We start from the raw sequence: 18,909 nt of genomic DNA, 5'->3' as shown, positions 1-18,909 counted from the left end.
AAGGTCTTCTACAAATCGCCCGCACGTGCAGACTACGATTTGTGAAGTAGATGGCATTTTTTCTGCCATAGTTAGTCCTATAATTTCGTCACTTGATGGTCCACGAAATGTGCAGCTACAAGAAGCTGAGGAAAACTAACGAGTCTTTCAAAATGTCAACGGAACCCAACGATAGGTGTGTTAGCTGGAACCTGCCCTAAAACACAGAGCAAGTTCCAACCCAGAATTTGGAGGCAATCTAAAAAAATTGGGGGATGGGAGCTTGTCAGGTCTACAAGCAAAAATCCAGAAGATGCACCGACAGGGCGAGCTTCGCCGCTTTGCACCAGGGTGCTTGGCGAAGCTGCCAACGAGGAGGAGCAACTCGGTTAGCTATGCTCCATTTCACCTTACGACAAACCGCAGCGAGTGGTACGAGCTATCCCAGCCAATCGAGCGCTGCGAGCGCACCCCGTGATTATGCACCCCCTCCGTCGTCACACCCCTCCCAAATGTCAAGTGACACTTAGATGGAACCAAACCAGCTCCAACGGCTCGTAGCATCTGCTGCGAACCGTCGTAAGGTAAAACAAAGGATAGAAGGACTAGGATGTCTGGGGTGGGTGCTAGATATGTCCTTCGGTCAGCTTTCAAACATTTTAGAAGTGGCAGCTGGGCACTATATTTCTGACGCGGGCGTCTGCTCAGTCTTTTATGGCATCACTATGGCGGCACTACGATGTTTGGGATGCGTCTTCGACCGGCGTGTTTTGCGACCTATATTGCCCGTGCATCCAAAAGGGATCCTGAAGTGGCAATGTATTACGTCGCAGGGGTCTACGTGTCATGCTGTCAGATGTCACAATCCTGGTGGTTGGGCTTTGCTCAACTGCACAGATTGAGACATCCAATGGCACATTCTGGTAAAAGGTACGAGCGAATGCGAGTACGTACCACTGTTGCCACAGAGTCTCAACTTTTGGCTGCTCAAGTTTCCACAAACTTCAGACCGGACTGCGACCTGCGGCGTAACTGGCGTTTGCCGTATACGCCTCCACTGGTCTGCCACCGCCAGGATGGTGGCAGGCAACGGCACGAAACTTCTACGCCGTCGTTGAGTGGAAATTGGAGGACCACATTCGAGAGCACGGTAAATTCACTGGTCCTCGCCATTAAATTGCAGATGCCCCCCGGTTTCAGTTCCTCCCTCCGTTCAATCCAGACTCTCTACCCACTTTTACGTTATAAAAAGAGCCGATTAAGCGTCAAAGGGCACTTCTCCGCCTGAACTCGGCCGGTGCAGCCACTGTGCCCCAAAGCAGACGGTACTCGTCAGAAACGCGAATGGTATCGAGGGCCTCCAACGCCCACCAGCATCTGGTGTCCCCGATGAGAGTCCGAGGCGTAGGACACGACGGTGACGCAGAGGGAGACAGCGTCCAGAATGGTCAGGGTGTCCGGGTCCATCTGGTAGCAGAAGTCCAGTGCCCGCAGGGGCTTCTCTGCATCCACCAGCTCCAGTATATCCAAAGGGTCTACAATGTACTGGGCCAGGGACTGCAGCAGCTGGAACAGGGCCTTGGGCTGCATCTGCGCACAAAAGGGCACTCACTTCATTTCAATTTATTGCTCCTCAAGGCCCAAAGGCATTACAAAAAGAGGAGCAGAGAAAAAATATTGGACAACAAACGACAAAGAATAAGTTACCGTGCTTATTCAAATATGTCACCTTTTCTTTTTTTCATAGAAATGTCAAAAATTAAGGGCTGACCTATAATTGCAACCAGAGAATTTTGACCTGCATTCGTGATAAAATTTTGCGACCCTGCCGAACGCATGGAGCTATTGGGTAACCGAGCCGGTGTTGCCGTAGCGCTGTTCGCGTTGCTTCTTGTTTCAAGAAGTTTATGGTGCACGAAAACAACCAAAACTGCAGCAGCCGGCGGCCTGTGATACGCCGTGGCTGCCACTCACGCGCATCCTTCGAGCATTGGGTTTCTTGCCTGTCCCCGGCCGGCGCAGCTCGCACGTGCCCCTTGCAACGCATGGGGGAAGAAGGGGGAGGGGTATGTGACACACCCAACGGCCCAACACGCGCCACGCTTGGCCACGCATCTTGCCCCCTCCCACCCTACCCCACCCCTCCCTCCACCCTTAATCTCCCACCCCCTCATGGATGTGCAGCAACACAAAATATGGAGGTTACTTTCGCCTCTTGCAGCTCGTGGCGGCTTGTGGCGTTGCTGACGTCTTCGCATTCGGCCTTTCGTCGCTTTCTCCATTTCCACTTCTTTCGTTTCTTGTTGTCGTAATTTTGCAACAGTGTCAGTGCTTTAAGGCGCATTCACACTGGCGATGCAATCAATTTGCGTGAATACTTCCATCGCAAAAGCGACCATCACAGAAAAAAAGTGATGCAATTTTTTTCCGCAACACGACTTTTTGCGATGCGATCTAGTTGCGGAGCGGCTAAGCCAATCAGCGGAGTTTTAAGCAAGAGTTTTCAAGAAGCAACCTGCCAACGAAGGTGTTGGACTCGCTGATCGCGCACGCCAGTGTGACCACCGTTACTAGATCAACTCAGTTATGGAACTTCCCATAGACGTTGTACATTGGAGGGGGTCCGAAACCGTGTCCGATTGTTTTGCAGCTAGGTGGCGCTGCCGGCGCATCATTCCACGTGTTTTCGTCTGCTACTACTCCGCGGCTGCTTGCGAGTCCCGACTCCTCTCGGGGTTCAGCATGGTTTCTGGTTAATTTTTGCCCTTTCGCCAGTAAAAATTACAATTTGAGCATGAAAAGCGCTACGACCATTTTGGCACACGCTTTGCATTATTGTAAAATGCTGCTGCCTTAGCTGTGCTGACAGCGCGAAGCGTTTCGAGGAACCCAAATCCGTCGGCGCCACAATCCGGTGGCTACAATCAGGGCAAGTTTGTACATACTGTAATAGTAGATGTGCCGATGACTACCAACTGCAGCAAAACAATTTGAAAGTCGTCTGCTACTGTCAGAAAAAGCGTCACGAACATCCGTAAGCTCAGTAGGCCAGATGCAACGGCCATGACGGCCATGTACGATCTTTATGGCAACGGCCACAAGTGCGCTGTCAATGATGATGACAGCGAGTATTAATGCGGAGCGCGCGCCCTCTAACAGGCGCCACGCAAAGGGACCCCCCTCCCGAGCGGAGTTCCAGAACTGAATTTGTTCTAATAACGTTGAGTGTGACCACCGAATTTTTTTTCGATGCGATCTAGTCGCATCGCGCGACTGCTTTACATCACCGGTGTGAATGTGCCTTTAGACGAAGCTTTAAACGGCGATGATGTGCCCGGAACTTCTGACGGCAAGGAAGTTTTCAGCGTCACGCTGTGATTTAGCTGTAAGCGCTGTAAATAAAAGTTTGTTCAATTCTTTAGCCGAAACTTTTCTTAAAAAAAAAAGGCAAGCCTATGTTTGATTTTTTTTTTCCGGCGATTATAAGGCATTTATTTATATTCGGTGTCAACTTATATTGGAGTAATAATGGTTGGCAAAATCAACAAGAATATATAATTATTAATGGCAGTTCTAAAAAACTCAGAGTCCCAGTAATGTGATTACTGTTCTGGAACATACGGGGGATGAAAGACGATTGAAACATTGTCGTGATCGAACTTGGGATGCCGACCTTGTGCTGATGATCGAGACGAGAGAAAACATAAACAGGGCGGTCATCAATGGGTCGCGTGGAATAAAATTACGAAAAGTAATTTTATGAAATAAAGAAAGGCGAGCAACTTTTCGGCAAACGAACAAGGATGACAGTGACAGGGTGATTTTCATGCTGGTGACGCTAGCAGTGCAGTGGCAGTTTGTAAGAATAAAATGAGCAGATCTGTTCTGGATGGCTTTCAATGCAAGAATGAGTGGCTCGCCCATTGATACGGGGTTCGACTGCCACCGGCAGCACTGGCCACCTCAAACTGCAGAATTAGGTTTAGTTTCATCTTTCAGAACTTAGGGTTGCACACCATATAGCTAGGGTTTTGTTTAAGCATGGGCTTCCAAACTGAGTTCCTAGGAACCTAGGAATTCCCCATAGTACCCTCATGACGCATAGTGCGATTATTAAAATTCTCTAATAGTAGTTTCGAATAATACGCTGCTCAGTATCCGATTCGAGATGAACTGCAATATTGGTATTTTTTTTAACTATTAATTGCAGTGAGTTAGCCCCGTTGAGTGTGCTTCCTACAGCAACTATTGCGAGGATTTATAAATCCTCGCAATTAGGTATAGCCGGACACCTCTATTGGTTTATTTGTAAGTCAAGTCTGTTGTTTACTTGCCATCCCAACGTAGGCTTTGGACTTTCTGAGCCATGTTTTATAAATCTAGTTCAATTAATATTAACTTAAAAATGGCCAAGTGGAAGGTTAGGGATAACCTTCACTGCTTCAGCTGAGTTTTTGTTTAGGCATGTTGCAGTAGTGAAAGGCTTGGAAAAACTATTTGATATTCGATTCGAAAATACTCAGTCAGAACTACTATTCACTTCGAATCTGCTTCGAACTCAAAATCTACTATTCACACACGCCTACCCTCATAGTGTCTTTGGCTTTCAAATTTCTAGTTTAAGTGTTAATTTAGCAGGCCTAAGCCACCAAGTGATGAACTATGAGTGAAAAGCTAATTAGTGTGTGCATTATTGCTTCCGAGTTCTGTAAGCTTCTGCAGCGCTATACACAAACTCAACTCTGTTATGTCATGGCGCAGTGGTGGCACGTCGAGCACATTTCCGGTCTGGGGCTGTGGGTAGAAGTCACCATGCGAGACCTGCATCCCTTTGTTGTTTTAAAAGAGACCAGATAAAACCTGCCTTCTTGTCAAAATGCCGCAACTGAGGCTCTACCAAGAGTAAAGAAAGGTTTGAAAGTCAGTTTTCATGTGCTTGGTTCGTCCAAGAACGTGGATATGTGCCGTGCACCATCGGATCACGATTGCTTGGGCGGGAAGCACACTGGGTTAAATTCACGAATACTTCTGGTCATCAGATTTATTTGTTTTGTTCCAACATGAATGCGGGAAAACCGTCAAGTTGTACGGACCACCTGCGAACTACGTTCAGTGCGTCTTTAAGTTCAAACGGCCACCTGATCGTTCGAACTGTCGTCTGCTTTTTCAAATGTGTCTGTTGGTCGTTTGCTCTTTCAGACGACACCGACCCGTAGACCAAACGTTGGCCCAGCAATTGCGATAAAAGTGCAGGTCTCAAAAGACTTTTTAAGTTTGAAGCAGGCTCGGTGTAAACAGTAGATACAAAGAGATGTTGATCATTGTTACTAGTGGCCACCATCGACTTGTTATTTCTGATTCACTCGGTCCAATTCTGGTTACGATTTTCAGTATCCACGTCGACCATCCCAGCTACGGTTTACGCTTTTGGAGCCCGAGCAACGTCGCGACTGAAAATTGCGAGTGGAATTTCATCATGCGAATCAGGCTTTAGCGTCTAGCTCTTGTGTTCCATCCTGCTGCTACGCAGACTTCCACGCCTGCGACGCTCTGTTGTTATCTTCTGTATCCTTTTTGATTTGGCACAAGTTTGCCACATTAAATGTCAAGTTTCTTTTGTTTTTGACCGCTTCATCAATCATCATTCGTGACGCAATGCTCTTTGAAGTACTTGCCTTGTTTGCATCTCCGAAGTTGCTGTTAACATCAAGATCCAACAGCGGTGCAACGCTACCAAACATCTGCAAAAGATGCAAGATACAAGGTCAAGAAGTGCAGAAATGCACATAAAACGAATCAATGCAAACGTTTTTTTATAGCTTTGTGAGAAAATGCAAACCTGGAGAATGAAGGGTTTCCTGTGCATGATATAGAACTGCTTGCAGATGAACTCCACTGTTCTGCACAGCAGTCCATTGGTCTGATGGTTGGAGTAGATTTGAAGGATAGTCGGCATAATCAGCAAATAGCTGCGAGGAAAGTGGACAATGTTTGATTATGCCTGTTATGTGCACCAGGTTAAACAAAAAAAACACAAATGTGATGCGAAAATATCTTGGACACTTAAAGGTTTTGAAATAAAATATTTGTTACATCGGATGGGAAAGCTTTTATTTTTAATGTGAATTTCCACGTGAGCTTTCTTATAACAAAAATTTTTATTGCCAAAGGTGCATTCATGCAGTAAAAAGTGCCCCTCTTAAAGTGAAAAGCATATATTTGAATACCGTAAAATAGCGCGGAAGTACCTACTTCGTTCCAGACGCCCACTATTAACGTTTCCCAAACTTTGAATTTCTTCAAATTATTTGTTAAGTGCCTATGATTTGACCAGGGTCTTAATGTAATGTAAATTAATTTTTATGTTAGGCCATAAAGTCACTATTTTATAAATGCAAGACTGCATCACGCTTGTATATTCACATTCACGGGTGCAGCTGCATCTAACTCCCCATAACTCGCATTTATATATTTCTAACAGTTCACATAGAAGGTTAACGCCTCTGGGGTGTACATACTCGATCAAGCTGAAACTTCTCATGAACATGAGCCCATATTTTAGTGTTGAGAGAATATTCTAATTTTTGAGTACAGTCGCCAACCGATTTTTCAGACTTTGCAGGGACCGAAGAAATGTCTGAATAATAGAGCAGTCCAAAGAATCAGCAGATTAAAAGCTTGTCTTTATTACATCTAAGCGGGATTGAAAAAGCCGTTAATAGTGCCTTGTTTCAGGTTACGCCTGTGGGCCTTGTTTCAGGTTACTCCTGTTTGTGTTCGGTCTCTTTCTATCAGCTTGAGAATTGCTGCCTTCTTTCCTAGCATTGTGGTCAAGCGCTTTCCGCATTTCTTAGCGACACTTCGCAGTGGCAGAAGAACAGACGGGGCCATGACGTCCAAGCCTGCGTAGTCCGAAAACATAATTCATCGAGACAAGATGAGAGGCGCAAGTCCATGACTGCAATGGCGAATGAACAAAGCGAAATGGTAACACTGATGTTGATAATGATGCACAGCAAGAGAAAAAGAAGCTGTATAGCATCACCTAGCAGAAAGACTTAGCAGTACTCAAGCAGCGCTGCCAAACCAAGCCAATCCATGTGCAGCCAACATAGAATCCAAAATGGTGGCTTCTCGGTGGTGTTTCCTGCTGACTGCTTGCGACAATTTTGTCGAAAGAATTGAACTTTCGGACTTCAAGCTGACCGAAACATTGGTTGTGAATATGCATTCATTTTATCGGGAAGGTCGCAGTTCCTCCTTTAGGTTTGAAATATCTATTAAGTCCGAATTATTGGCCTCCGAAAAATAGGTCAGCGACTGTAGTAGTTTTGAATAATATGCTGTTCAGTATTTGCTTCGAGCTGAACTGCAATATTAATATTTTTCGAAGTGTTGGTCGCAGCGGGTTAGCCCCGTTGAGTGCGCTTCTCACCGAGCACCGGTGCGCTGCAAGAAAGCAATACCCGAAAAGCCCGTGAACTTTGCGGGTATGCACCGAGAAACTGAGGGGGAGGAGGAGACGCTAGCAGCCGTTGCCTACACCGCACTCGTCGAACGCATTCGCATCTGAGAGCCAGACGTCGGACGCCGGCGTTACACGTTCTAATGCGTTCGTTGAGGGCGGTGGAGAGAAGGACCGCATTTGTCTGCACTGCACTCGTCGAACGCATTCTAATGCGAAAGCCGGCGTTCTGCGTTATAACGCATTCAAATTTGAAGTAGAAGTATGCATATAGCAAGCAGATTTATAAATTCCTTCGATTAGGACAACTGCGACTTTAGATGCCACAGTTCATATATACAGTGCAGTCCACGTATAACAATAATGACAAAACCAAAAAATACAATCGTTATAACCGATTATCGTTGAATCTGGAATAGAAACTGAAAATACAGTTAGTGTGCAAGCGAGCTGGTGATAGTTAATCATGACGTTTAGAGGCCGAGACTGTGGTGAGGAAAAAATAGGAAATTTTGAAGTCGAAGAAAAAAGGCACAGAAGAAGAAAGGTACAGGAGAAAGGCACAGGAGAAGCTGAGCTTTTCTACTCTAGAAACTGATCGTTATATGCAGTTTATCGTTATATCTGGTATTGTTATAAGCGGATTGCAGTGCCGTAGTTATATTAAAATAACTGAGCTCTGAAGGGGAGAAGTGAAAGGTTGAGAACATCCTTCATGAGTTCAGCTGAACTTCCGTTTAAGCAAGGTGCATAGTAGTGATAGACAGAGAAACTATTCAATATTCAATTCGATTGACCAAACCACTATTTGCTTCGAACTCAAAATTCACTATTTCCGAACGATTGCCACATTTACATCAAACAAAATCCATAATGCAGATCCATAGGGAAGCATAAACACGGCATCCATTACTACAAGCATCACTGACGAGCAATGCGCCTCGTGTGAAAGCAGAATTTGCGAAGCCGAACTTGACAAGTAGTAGACAGTAGTAGAAATAGAAGACCCTCTGTATGAAACAGGGCAATCGCAGATGTAGACGAGGTACAGCGGCGTAACACTACATATTAGTGCAAACAAGTGATTGCCCCTCTTCCCTCTCTTCTCTTAGAAGTAAAAAAGCTGCAACAAAAACTGTTTGTGTGGTGGGAAGTCCTCATTCAAGGCACTTACCTAGGCGGTAATCTTTGGTGCCCACCAACACTCTGTCTGAGTGAAAAGCTGAGAAAAGTGCCGAAGTTGTGTTTGCAATAGCAGCGTCGCACAGTGCATTACATCCCTACAGCATAGGTTCCCAGACTCGGCTCCTAGGAACTTGGGGGTTCCTCGGAGTACCCTCATGAGTTCCCCGAACCCCCAAATTTCCTTGACCACCCCTGTCCCTAGTAAAGCATTCTTCCAGTTTCTTCCTTATTTTAATGAATCTGATCTACTTACTGATAGATAACCATGAGCCAAACATTCCCCATTGTGCACATTATTCTTCGCAAGGTCTGCAAGCTTCTGCACTGTGACCATATGACTCGAGAGCGCACAACGTCAAAGCGCCAATGGGAAAGAGTGCGACACAAAAGCGCGTGCCATTGGAGAACGTGACACGAGAGTGCGCAACCAGTCGAGTGTGCGTTTCGAGAGTACATGGGCACGCTATGGAAGGTTTCGAGGATGGTATTTGCAATTATGCAGCCACCCAAGCCAGTGTACCTCAGAGCTTGCTATTCGATTAAAGATGGCAGCATCCAAGAGGTCGTGTTATGCCGGCTCGACAGAAGTGTTGGGACAGTTCTGTGTGGGTTTTGTTTTCAGAAACGGTGCTTTTAGAAACTCTCGGCACAATGATATCTTGTATAATAATAACAAAAAAACTATTCATGTACATTTATATTTAAAATTGATTTCGGATGTATTTTCTGCCAATTAGGTATGAGCAAGAATTAAAAATGCCTCAAAGGTAACCTGATAGGGCAGAACGTAAGGGCGGGAGTGAGCTGGTGTATATTAAACATTTCAGTGATAAACCCGAGACTGAGGTATTGGCAGACGACAAGGAAGAGAAGGAGAATGTCTCGAACACAGCTGTGTTTGAGACATTCTCCTTCTCTTCCTTGTTGTCGTCTGTCATTACCCCAGTCTCGGGTTTTTCACTAAAATGTTTAACCTCATAGGTTATGGCCACCACCAGATTTCGACGCCTATTACAAAAAGATACCCCAGTTTGGCTAGTAATAACTCAATCTAACAACCTTGTCACAGCACAGGCAAGGGTAGACAGAAAGAGATCCTGGCCAGAATGATCCCGTTCAAAATGATCCCGGACAAAATTACGCAACGACATGAATCTTAGTCCATAGCGGTGGTTCTCAAATGGGGTTCCGTAGAGCCGCTGGGGTCCGTGAAGCCATTTTAGGGGTTTGTAAAGCCCTCACCTCAACTACGCCCTTCCCTCTTTTCTTTAAAAAAAAAAAAAAAGTTATTTCCGAACACTGGCGAGGTGGTGCTAGTTACCACCCATTATAAAGGGTATGTCCTTACCATCTATCCATCCATTCATCCTTTTACTTGACGACTCTCACTTTTCCTGTCTATAAAAGTAAAGGATGGAATTTTTACACTGCAATCAGTTGTCTTATTTTATACCTCCCCCCCCCCCTTTCCCCTTCCCCCGCTGGCATGGGGTCTCCCATAACATCGGCAAGTCCCCAAGCTGTCTCCGACACATCCATGCTTGAGAACCACTGGTCTATAGGGTTAGATTCGGCCATCTTTCTAACACATCGTACGATTCCATCTTGCACGTAACTGCTGTCACAAAAAAAAAATTTTTTTTTTTTTTTTGAAATGTTACAATTTATTTATTGGCCCCATTAGTGCTCTCGTGACTCAAGCTCAACTAGTTGTGCTCTCTTGTTGTGCGCCCTTAAGGCACTTTTCCCTGCACTGCTGCACTGCATCAGTGCTGAAACTAGCAGGGGTTTCCCAGTTGCCATTGAAGGCAGGTGGGGGTCCCTCCAGATCTAAAAGCTCGAGAACCCCTGCCCCACAGCACCCAGAAACAAGTAAGCAAGGTTTATACTGAAGCAATGGTGAGGGTGCAGGCTAGCTGGTGTTTTGTCCCTTGTCCGTATCCCCAGTCTCGGGTTTACAACTATGCTCAAGGTTTATATTGTCTCCAGAGGACAGCATGGGATAAACCACGCAGACGAAACGCCCAGGCAGACGAAATGCTCAGAGAGCAGGCCTCACCCATTGGAGGCAAAGATGTTCCTAAACTGGTGTGCCGCGTTGATGTAGGTGGCCATGCAGAGGCGGAGGATGGTGGCATCCTCCGGGTGGAGCACCAGCGCCCCGTTGACCACGTTGAGAAACAGGTGGATGTCCGACGAGTGGGCGAAGAACCCCGCCATCGCCTCGAACATCCGAGCCATCAGCTGCAAGAAGGGCGCACGGCCATCGTCGTAGAGGCAAGCGAGGTGGAGAGAGCTTTGGTGGCCAACTGAGGCACATGTCTCTCGACCCGTCGAAACAAGGACGACCGAATGTTTCCGGAGTACCGCATTGCATGGCGTCCCCTTGAGCTAATCGAGCTTTCTGATTGACGTATGCTGGCTATGTTGAGGTCGAGAAAAAAGTCGGCAACAAAGCATTTAGGAGAGAGCTCTGAACAGGTGGTGAATTAGAACAGCTCAGTATGAGACGCACATGGTCGTTTCTGCTAGGGCTTTTTACATCGATGTCCACGCAACCTGGTCCTGATGTAGAAAACCCGAGACTGAGGTAAAAGCAGGGAAACTTGGTGGAAGAAGGAAGACAGGGGAAAAGAATGTCTCAGAGACGTTTTTGAAACATTCTTTTCCCTGTCTTTCTTCTTCGACCCAGTTTCCCCGCTTTCACCACAGTTTCGGGTTTTCTACATCATGATCAACATCCACCAGCTCACCTGCACACTCACTGTTTTTTCATCGATAACCTGGTCCGCCAAAAAAAAATGCCGCCCCAATTCAATTGCACGGGGCCACCGTTTTGCAGCCACCAAGCTCAGCTCCGAGATGTGGTTCTGACACGTATCTTGGAAATCTTTGGTACACTGGAAACAATTAGTCGCCCCAGTTGACACCATACTTCGGACACTCCAATAGACGACAGGAAACCAAACAAAGCGTGCAAGGGGGAGAGTGTTGACAAGAAAAAGTTAAATTTTGACTCGGCTTGTACGATACACTCCTCAACACCCAGCCAACAAAATAAAAGTATGGCATGTCTGTGAAACGAAGTACAGTTTTTCTAAACCCTCAGCCAGGAAGGGGTAGTGTTCTTTAAAATAAGCAAGCCATAGGAGGGCTGCACTCTCATAAATTAATTTTTTCAATAAGTAAAAAAAAAAAACAGTTTCTTGAGAATACTACTTGGGATTTTAGTGTTCACTGGAACACAAGGCATCTGATACTAGAAATAGAATATTTAAAGTATTGCTATGTTTCTATTTTCAATATTAAAACAAAATAATCTCTAATTAATTTCACGCTATCCAATAAGACAAATAAAACATAGTAAAGTGCCCTAAGAGTGCAAGAAATACAAACGCTTCATGCTCACTTTCACCCAGACCATCTTGTGCAGTGTATCCATTCCTAGAAGTTCCTGTTGGAGGCAGAGAAGAAAGAACCAATAAAAATAGGCTCCATCATTCTCACCAACCCTCCTCATTAACCATGACAGGAGCTTGATTTGTCCTTCTCGAAAAGAAGGGCTCAAACTTTAAAGCGAAGCAGAAATAATGTCCATTATGTCTACGCGCAAGGTGAGAATACAAAATGTTCAGCGTCTTTGGAGCTGCACTCAGCGTTTATTTTTTATGTTTTCGAAGCTCGGGAATGTCTCTCCCGACTTGTCCAGGTTCGATTCCTCTAGCAGGATGCATAGATTTCTCTCTTTGTAACTAATTATTATTATTAATTACGGACATCTACTTTATTAGTTTTCATTGCCAAAGTAACTGTGTGACTGTTTTTCGTACGCTAGCTACGCTCATCTCGGGATACGGGCCATTCGTTGAAAGACAATCCATAATAGGGCAACTCACAGCAGGGCAATTCGTCACATGGGGCGATTCATCATAGGGATATTCATCACTGGGACAACTTGTTGAGAAAAATGACCACATCTCCACGTGGTGAATGATGTTGATTGGGGCCAAGTTCTGGTGGTGCTGACGATATGATTTGGTTTATAGGTAGTGCTGATGTCAGGAAGAGAATGTGTGGTATGGAACGTGGTTATATACGCATTTGAGCATTTGACTGCAGCGCCCTCTCCTCTATAAACGTTGAGCCAATGCATGCAAAGTTTAACGCGATTATATACGCATTTGACTGCAGCGCCCTCTCCCGTATAGACGTTGAGCGGCTACATGCAATGTTTCATCCATGACATCCCCAGCTCTTGAGTTACCACCACATCTCAGAGCCCCCTACTCGTCCTGCAGTCGTGGCCGAGTGGTTAAGGTGATGGACTAGAAATCCATTGGGGCTTCCCCGCACAGGTTTGAATCCTGTCGACTACGCAAACACTTTTTCTTTTTTTAAGAAGACAGATGGGATGGCAATCGATGTGGGCACAGATGCCGGACGGACAAGGCTAGGCCCTAAAGAGCTTCGCCCTTAAAACCAGAAATAATGTTTGAAGCTCTTGTTGCTCGTGTCCTAGCTTTTTTAGCGTTCAGTCTTTTTCGTTATTCAGCTTCAATGTAGTGTCATCTTTAGCCTTTTGTTTCCTTTTAATTTGATAAACATTTTAATTGACCTTGAAAGCATAAAATATAAAACTTTCTGGTCTCCTTTGTTAACTACCTCCAAGTTTTCTCAGTGCATGCATGACACAGAGACTGCACACATGCAATACGGAAAGAACGTAGCTCGTCCACGGGCATGACACGGACCAACTGCGCATGTGCTACACGGAAAGAATGTAGCTTGTCCACATGAGCGACACAGACTGCACATGCCCGACCATTTGCCATCCATTTTTCCATTATTGACTGAAAGAGGTGCCAAGATTGTGGTGGACAAGACATAATTAGTCAGTGTCTATTAGAAATTAGTAGAAGTCTCAATTCTTGCGTCGAGAAAAAAATAATTAAATCATGGAAGGGGGTCACTGGTTATTGTACTCACTTGGAAGAACTCAATAAACATCAGAAATGCTACAAAAATAATAAATATCTGTCACTAGTTTGACGAATTACCATAACGACAAACTGCCCTATGACGTATTGCCCTATGTGACGAATAGCCACAGCTTTCAGTTGACGTGCGAAAAATTGTTGTTCGACGAACGGTTCTACAGCCGCTCATCTCATAGAGACCAGCCCAATAACACATTCAAATTTAATAATGAGAGCCAGTCAGATGACGGAGGCAAGCTCACTTTTCCGAACTTGCCGGTGTAGAGCTCGAAGTCAGCCTCCAGGGCCTTCCGGGGAAACGAGGGCAGCTTGGTGAGCTCGTCGTGCAGGAACAGGACCCTCGGCGCCAGCTGGTGGCTGGTCCTCAGGATGGCCAGGCTCATCAGAACCTGCCACACGAGACCAGAAGTTTAATAGGAAAGAAGACACATGCCTTGTGACCTCGCAAGCTGCAATCTCACAAGGCATGCACTGATGTCTTCGTTGTGAGTCAAGCATGACCAAGACACCAGTGCATGGAGGAAGACACCAGCGCATGCCTCGCAACTTCGCGAGGCATGCACTGGTGCTTTTGTCACAAAACGAGCGCAACAAAAATACCAGTGCATGGAGGAAGACGCCGGTGCATGTTTCGTGACCTTGCGAGCTGCAACCTCGTGAGGCATGCACTAGTGTCTTTGTTGTGAGGCAATCACAACTAAGACACCCTTGCAGTCTCAAAGGGCATGTACTCCTGTCTTTGTTGCGAGGCAAGCGCAACAAAAACACCAGTGCACGGGGGAAGACACCAGTGCATGCTTCGTGACCTCGCAGACCACAACCTATCAAGGCATGCACTGGTGTCTTTGTAGCAGGCCAAGTGCCACCAAGACACCAGTGCGTGACTCACAACCTTACAGGGCATGTACTGGTGTCTTTGTTGCAAAGCAAGGCAAAGAAAATATCAGTGTATAGAAGAGACATAGAGTGGTGTCTTAGTCGAGGGGCAAGCGTGACAAAGAGACCAGTGCTTACTTTGTGGCAAGCACACACCTTATGCTTGCTTCATAACGAGCGTATGACAATCCACTGGCCATTTTGGGCCGAAAATACTGTGTTCTTTTACATTTTCGTGCAGCTGCCAAGCCTCCAGTATCCCTACCATGTCAGACCGTGATGCTGTATGCTGCCAGCTAGCTATTGCAAACACAAATGTCCCAAAATCTGACCTACCATCCTATGGAGACGCAGCTGCAATCGTGTCTGCCACGAATAAAGCTGTGTTTTTGGCTGAGATTGAGGTTATCAGAAACAAATGCAGCCGGCCAAACACAGTGCTGGATGATAAGGCAGCGACTCACGCAAAACCTAAAGATGTGTGACAGTGCAGTATTTTATTAGAAAATGGCTAATGGCAAGCTGAAGTGTGAGATGAAATGCAAAAATAAATGCCTCAGGGGATGGCCCCTAAGCATCTCGTCCAACGTCGCCATGAAGTGTGCACCACCCTCAAATTTTCTAATTAAATGACCTTCCCTGGTTTGCACGAACTATAAATTTCCCAAAAGATTTAGTGAAACAAAATGCATTCAACCTGACTAATGACATTACCGTAAAATACCGTGGGAGTGCCCACCCCACTTTCATTGAAAACTGTTTTATTCTAGACATGGGCTCTTGTCCGGTCAAATCAATAAAAATCAAGACGGCTAATAAAAAGCTTTGAAGGCAAGGTGAACGGAATTAGAACGAGCAAATTTATTGTTAAATATTATTCCCGCCATTGCTGTTGGTGGTCTTGTGGCTGCTGCAACGGAATGGATATGTTTGACATTGGAAGGGGTGGGCGCTTAACGTATGATTTTCAGAATTCCCAAGTTTGGGAAATATTAATAGTGGGCACTTGTACGAAGTGGGCGCTTCTGCCAGTATAGACCATTCCATTTAGCGCTCTCTGGGCGGCATCATTTTGTTCGACCGCAGCGCCCTCTCCACACATGCGGGAAGTTCAGCGGGTCCGGCGGGGTAAAACGAGAGAGAGGGCACGCGCCAGACTCCGCTAGCAGACGACAAACCGGGAGGTTGCCGTTCCCCATCTTTGGGCTGTATCGGCGGGCTCTACCGAACATCGAACTCTCGCTCGTGGCTGCCGTTGTGAAGTGGTTTGCGTTCTTAGAATAGCTGTGGCTACTCCAAAATCAGCCTATAGCTCTATGTTGTTCTATTTCGCTAAATCAACTAGCATATCCTTTTTCCGTTACTTAAATAGCAGTTGAGTCAGCCGGCAGTACTACCCTCAACTACTGCGTGTATTGCAGCAGGAGAGCACGTTTTATTTATTATTTCAGACTTCCACTCATGGTCGCTAAAGGCCTACACCAGTACAAACTTTGTATATTAAAAAAGGTACAGCAACCGGATTTACTTTTCGCCAAAGAGACCAACCAATCTGACACAGTTTTCCCTATTTTCTTTTTTATTTGCACGCAGGTAACAGCGCAATTGGACCCTGTGAGTCTTTTTATCTAGCATAGTATTACACGACAAGTGGCATACCAAAATCTGCGTATCTGCGCTTGAAAGTTCTAAAATGACGCGATTTTAAAGAGTTTGCACGCCAGCCGGACGCTAGCTACAGCCCACTCGGCGGAGTGGACGACATGCGGGTGAGAGGGGGAGTGCATTTTTTTTCTCTTTTACCCTCTCTGCTATGACCCTAATGGAACGGTCTATACACCTTTCCAAGAAACACTCGACCCAGAAGGCAACAAACCGTTTTTGAGCCCAGTCACTGGGTTTGAGGCTAGACTCTCACCGGCGTCCCCACTAACTCCAAATAAGTGGACTGTGATTTCAATAGGCGCAGTTTCAAACACTGCTGGTGGCTAAATTCTCGTCTTTTCCCACTGTATTTTGTGTTTCATGGTGTATGTATTTTCCTGACGACATTAAGACAGCATTGCACCCCAATTGAAAAAACAAAAAAGCAAAAAAAAAAAAACTAATCCATTTTTGTTGGGTACTCTTGCGACAGAATGAATGCAAGTGGAATGTTAGTTGTAGTTTTTTTTTTGTGGTAAGTTTCGACGGCGCCGTCCGATCAGCCACTTGTCAAACGACAAAGTGCTTAGCTGTTGAAAGTAATTTACAACAGGAGATAGCCGAAAGACATGCATTTTTCATGCTCACAACTAACGAGTTTACAGGTGGACGGGACATGGACATACAATTTAGCAAGTCTTAACATTTGAACAACATACTGATCGTACCACACGAGGCAGCATTATTTAAAAAGAATTTATTTGAGAAAAATCTCAAATAACATACCGTCACAGCCGACGACAGTCATATCTTGACGATCAGATAAAATCGAATACGACTTCATTTTGGGGCACGTTTTGGGGAGAGCTTCCTTTTTTCATACCAGCATCAAGGCAAAGGAACAGGCGCGACTGACTCCAATCCGAACATCTCTTTTTGGCAATGACTGAGAAGGACTCTACGTAGATTATTGCTGGGAGGAGGGAGAAAAGTTGCCATTGTTCACAAAATCGCATCGAGGGCCGTTCGACGTCCTTCCCCTCCTTCGTTTCCCGTGAATGTAGAGCAGAAATCCATGAATGGCAGGCACTCACCAGCCCTAATTCTCACAGTGGAAAATAACCCAGAAAGAGTATGCAGCATGCATCAGAAAAATTAAGTGGAAACTTTAAAGAGGGGCCAGAAAACGTTTAATGCAAAAACGCAATACACAGGTCGAGAATTGCGCTGAGCGGGTTTCCACAGTCCAAGAGAGTGGAAGAAAATTTCTAGCTGATAGAGGGCACGAGAGTCGCACCAGCCACATCAGCAACATGACGGCGGCCTAGGAGCGTGTTTTGGAAAGGTGTATACAGTCGCCGAGCGATTTTTCGGACACTCATAATTCGGACTTGTTCAATATTTTGGACCTAAAGGAGGAACCGTGACCTACCCGATAGAGATAGTCGAACCCGGATATATCGAATTCAAAGGGGATCACAAAAATAGTTTGATATATCAATAATTTGATATACAAAAATATGTTAAATTAAGCATGAGTTGAAATTTCCTGGCATTTCTGCTAATACCGAAGGTCACAATAAACGGTAGCTTACCCAACAGAGCATCCAAGACCTGCTAAATACAGTAGAGTGTAGCTGGCAAAGACCGCAAACACCACCGCGCTTACACGCGCCCGGCCGGGACCCTCCACACAGCATAAACGGCTAAACACAAAAATAATTAAAAAAAAACAATGAAAGAAAAACGGAAAAGCAGGACCCACAAAAAAAAGTTGAAAGTCACAAAAAAGAAAGCTCACTAAATTCAGGCAGCAAAAACAGAAAAGAAAAAAAGAAGAAAAAAAAATGGGTAAAGCAATAACTGCTACCTTCCGACTGTGGGCACTCCTTGCCCTCCCTACGTGCATGCATGTGCCCTTCCCCTTGCATTTGCCATCCTCCACTTTTTTTTTTTTTTTCTTTCTACAGTTCATTGTTTTTTTGTTTTTTTTTTACAACTGCTCTTTCGCTGCGTATCTTACTGCATGTATACTGGCTTGGCGGTCTGCAAGCCCCGCAACGCAAGCAATGTGCTCGCCACCGGCGCCATTGGATCGCGGGAAAAGCCATGGGCAGCCGGGCTTCATTCGCTATATCGAGTGTTCCCGCCATGGGAGTTCAATACGAAAAGACAACGCTCCTATAGTTTTACATGTGATTTTGAAAGGGATGTTTGAACTGTTTGATATAAACAATTCAAAATACCCCAGTGTGATATAACTGGGCTCGACTGTAGTGCATAATCACGACCAGTGTTTCATAGAGCTTAAAGATTGATCAATAGTTAGATTTTTTGGACAGCGAGAACCACCCCTGAGAAGCCGCCATTTTAGATTCTATGTTGGCTGTACATAGAATGGCTTGGTTTGGCTACGGTGGCTAGAAGGTTGCCGTAGTTCGGCAGTTTCTAGCCACCATAGTTTGGCAGCGCTATTTGAGTACTGCTAAGTCCTTCTGCTAGGTGACTCATTGCTAGAGATTTTTTTTCTTTAATTGCCATCATTATCGTTATCATTGTTACCATTTTGCATTGTTATTTCTCCATTTTGCAGCCGTGCACTTGCACCTCTCATCTCGTCTCGGTAAATCATGTTTTCGGACTACGTTGACTCGGACATCATGGCCCTATCTGTTCTTCTGCCACCATGAAGTGACGCTAAGAAGCATGGAAAGTACTTGACCATAATGCTGGGAAAGAAGGCAGTGATTCTCAAGCTAATAA

The 18,909-nt window shown here is 45.4% G+C and overlaps 1 protein-coding gene across 1 annotated transcript in view; it reads right to left on the bottom strand.

The window, feature by feature from the left end:
* LOC120849056 (protein unc-80 homolog) overlaps positions 1-18,909 on the bottom strand; it is a 220,567-nt gene that overhangs the window by 38,332 nt on the left and 163,326 nt on the right. Inside the window, 6 exon segments of the mRNA XM_040504832.1 lie at positions 1,351-1,569; positions 5,655-5,720; positions 5,819-5,948; positions 10,689-10,873; positions 12,039-12,083; positions 13,869-14,015. Of these exon segments, the coding sequence (XP_040360766.1) occupies positions 1,351-1,569; positions 5,655-5,720; positions 5,819-5,948; positions 10,689-10,873; positions 12,039-12,083; positions 13,869-14,015 (792 nt within the window).

This window comes from Ixodes scapularis, unplaced genomic scaffold (genome assembly GCF_016920785.2).
Source record: "Ixodes scapularis isolate PalLabHiFi unplaced genomic scaffold, ASM1692078v2 ptg000299l_1__unscaffolded, whole genome shotgun sequence".
In the NCBI taxonomy this organism is placed as follows: Eukaryota; Metazoa; Arthropoda; class Arachnida; order Ixodida; family Ixodidae; genus Ixodes; species Ixodes scapularis.
The sequence above is the reverse complement of the archived record's forward strand: the minus strand, read 5'-3'. Positions and strand labels throughout refer to the sequence as shown.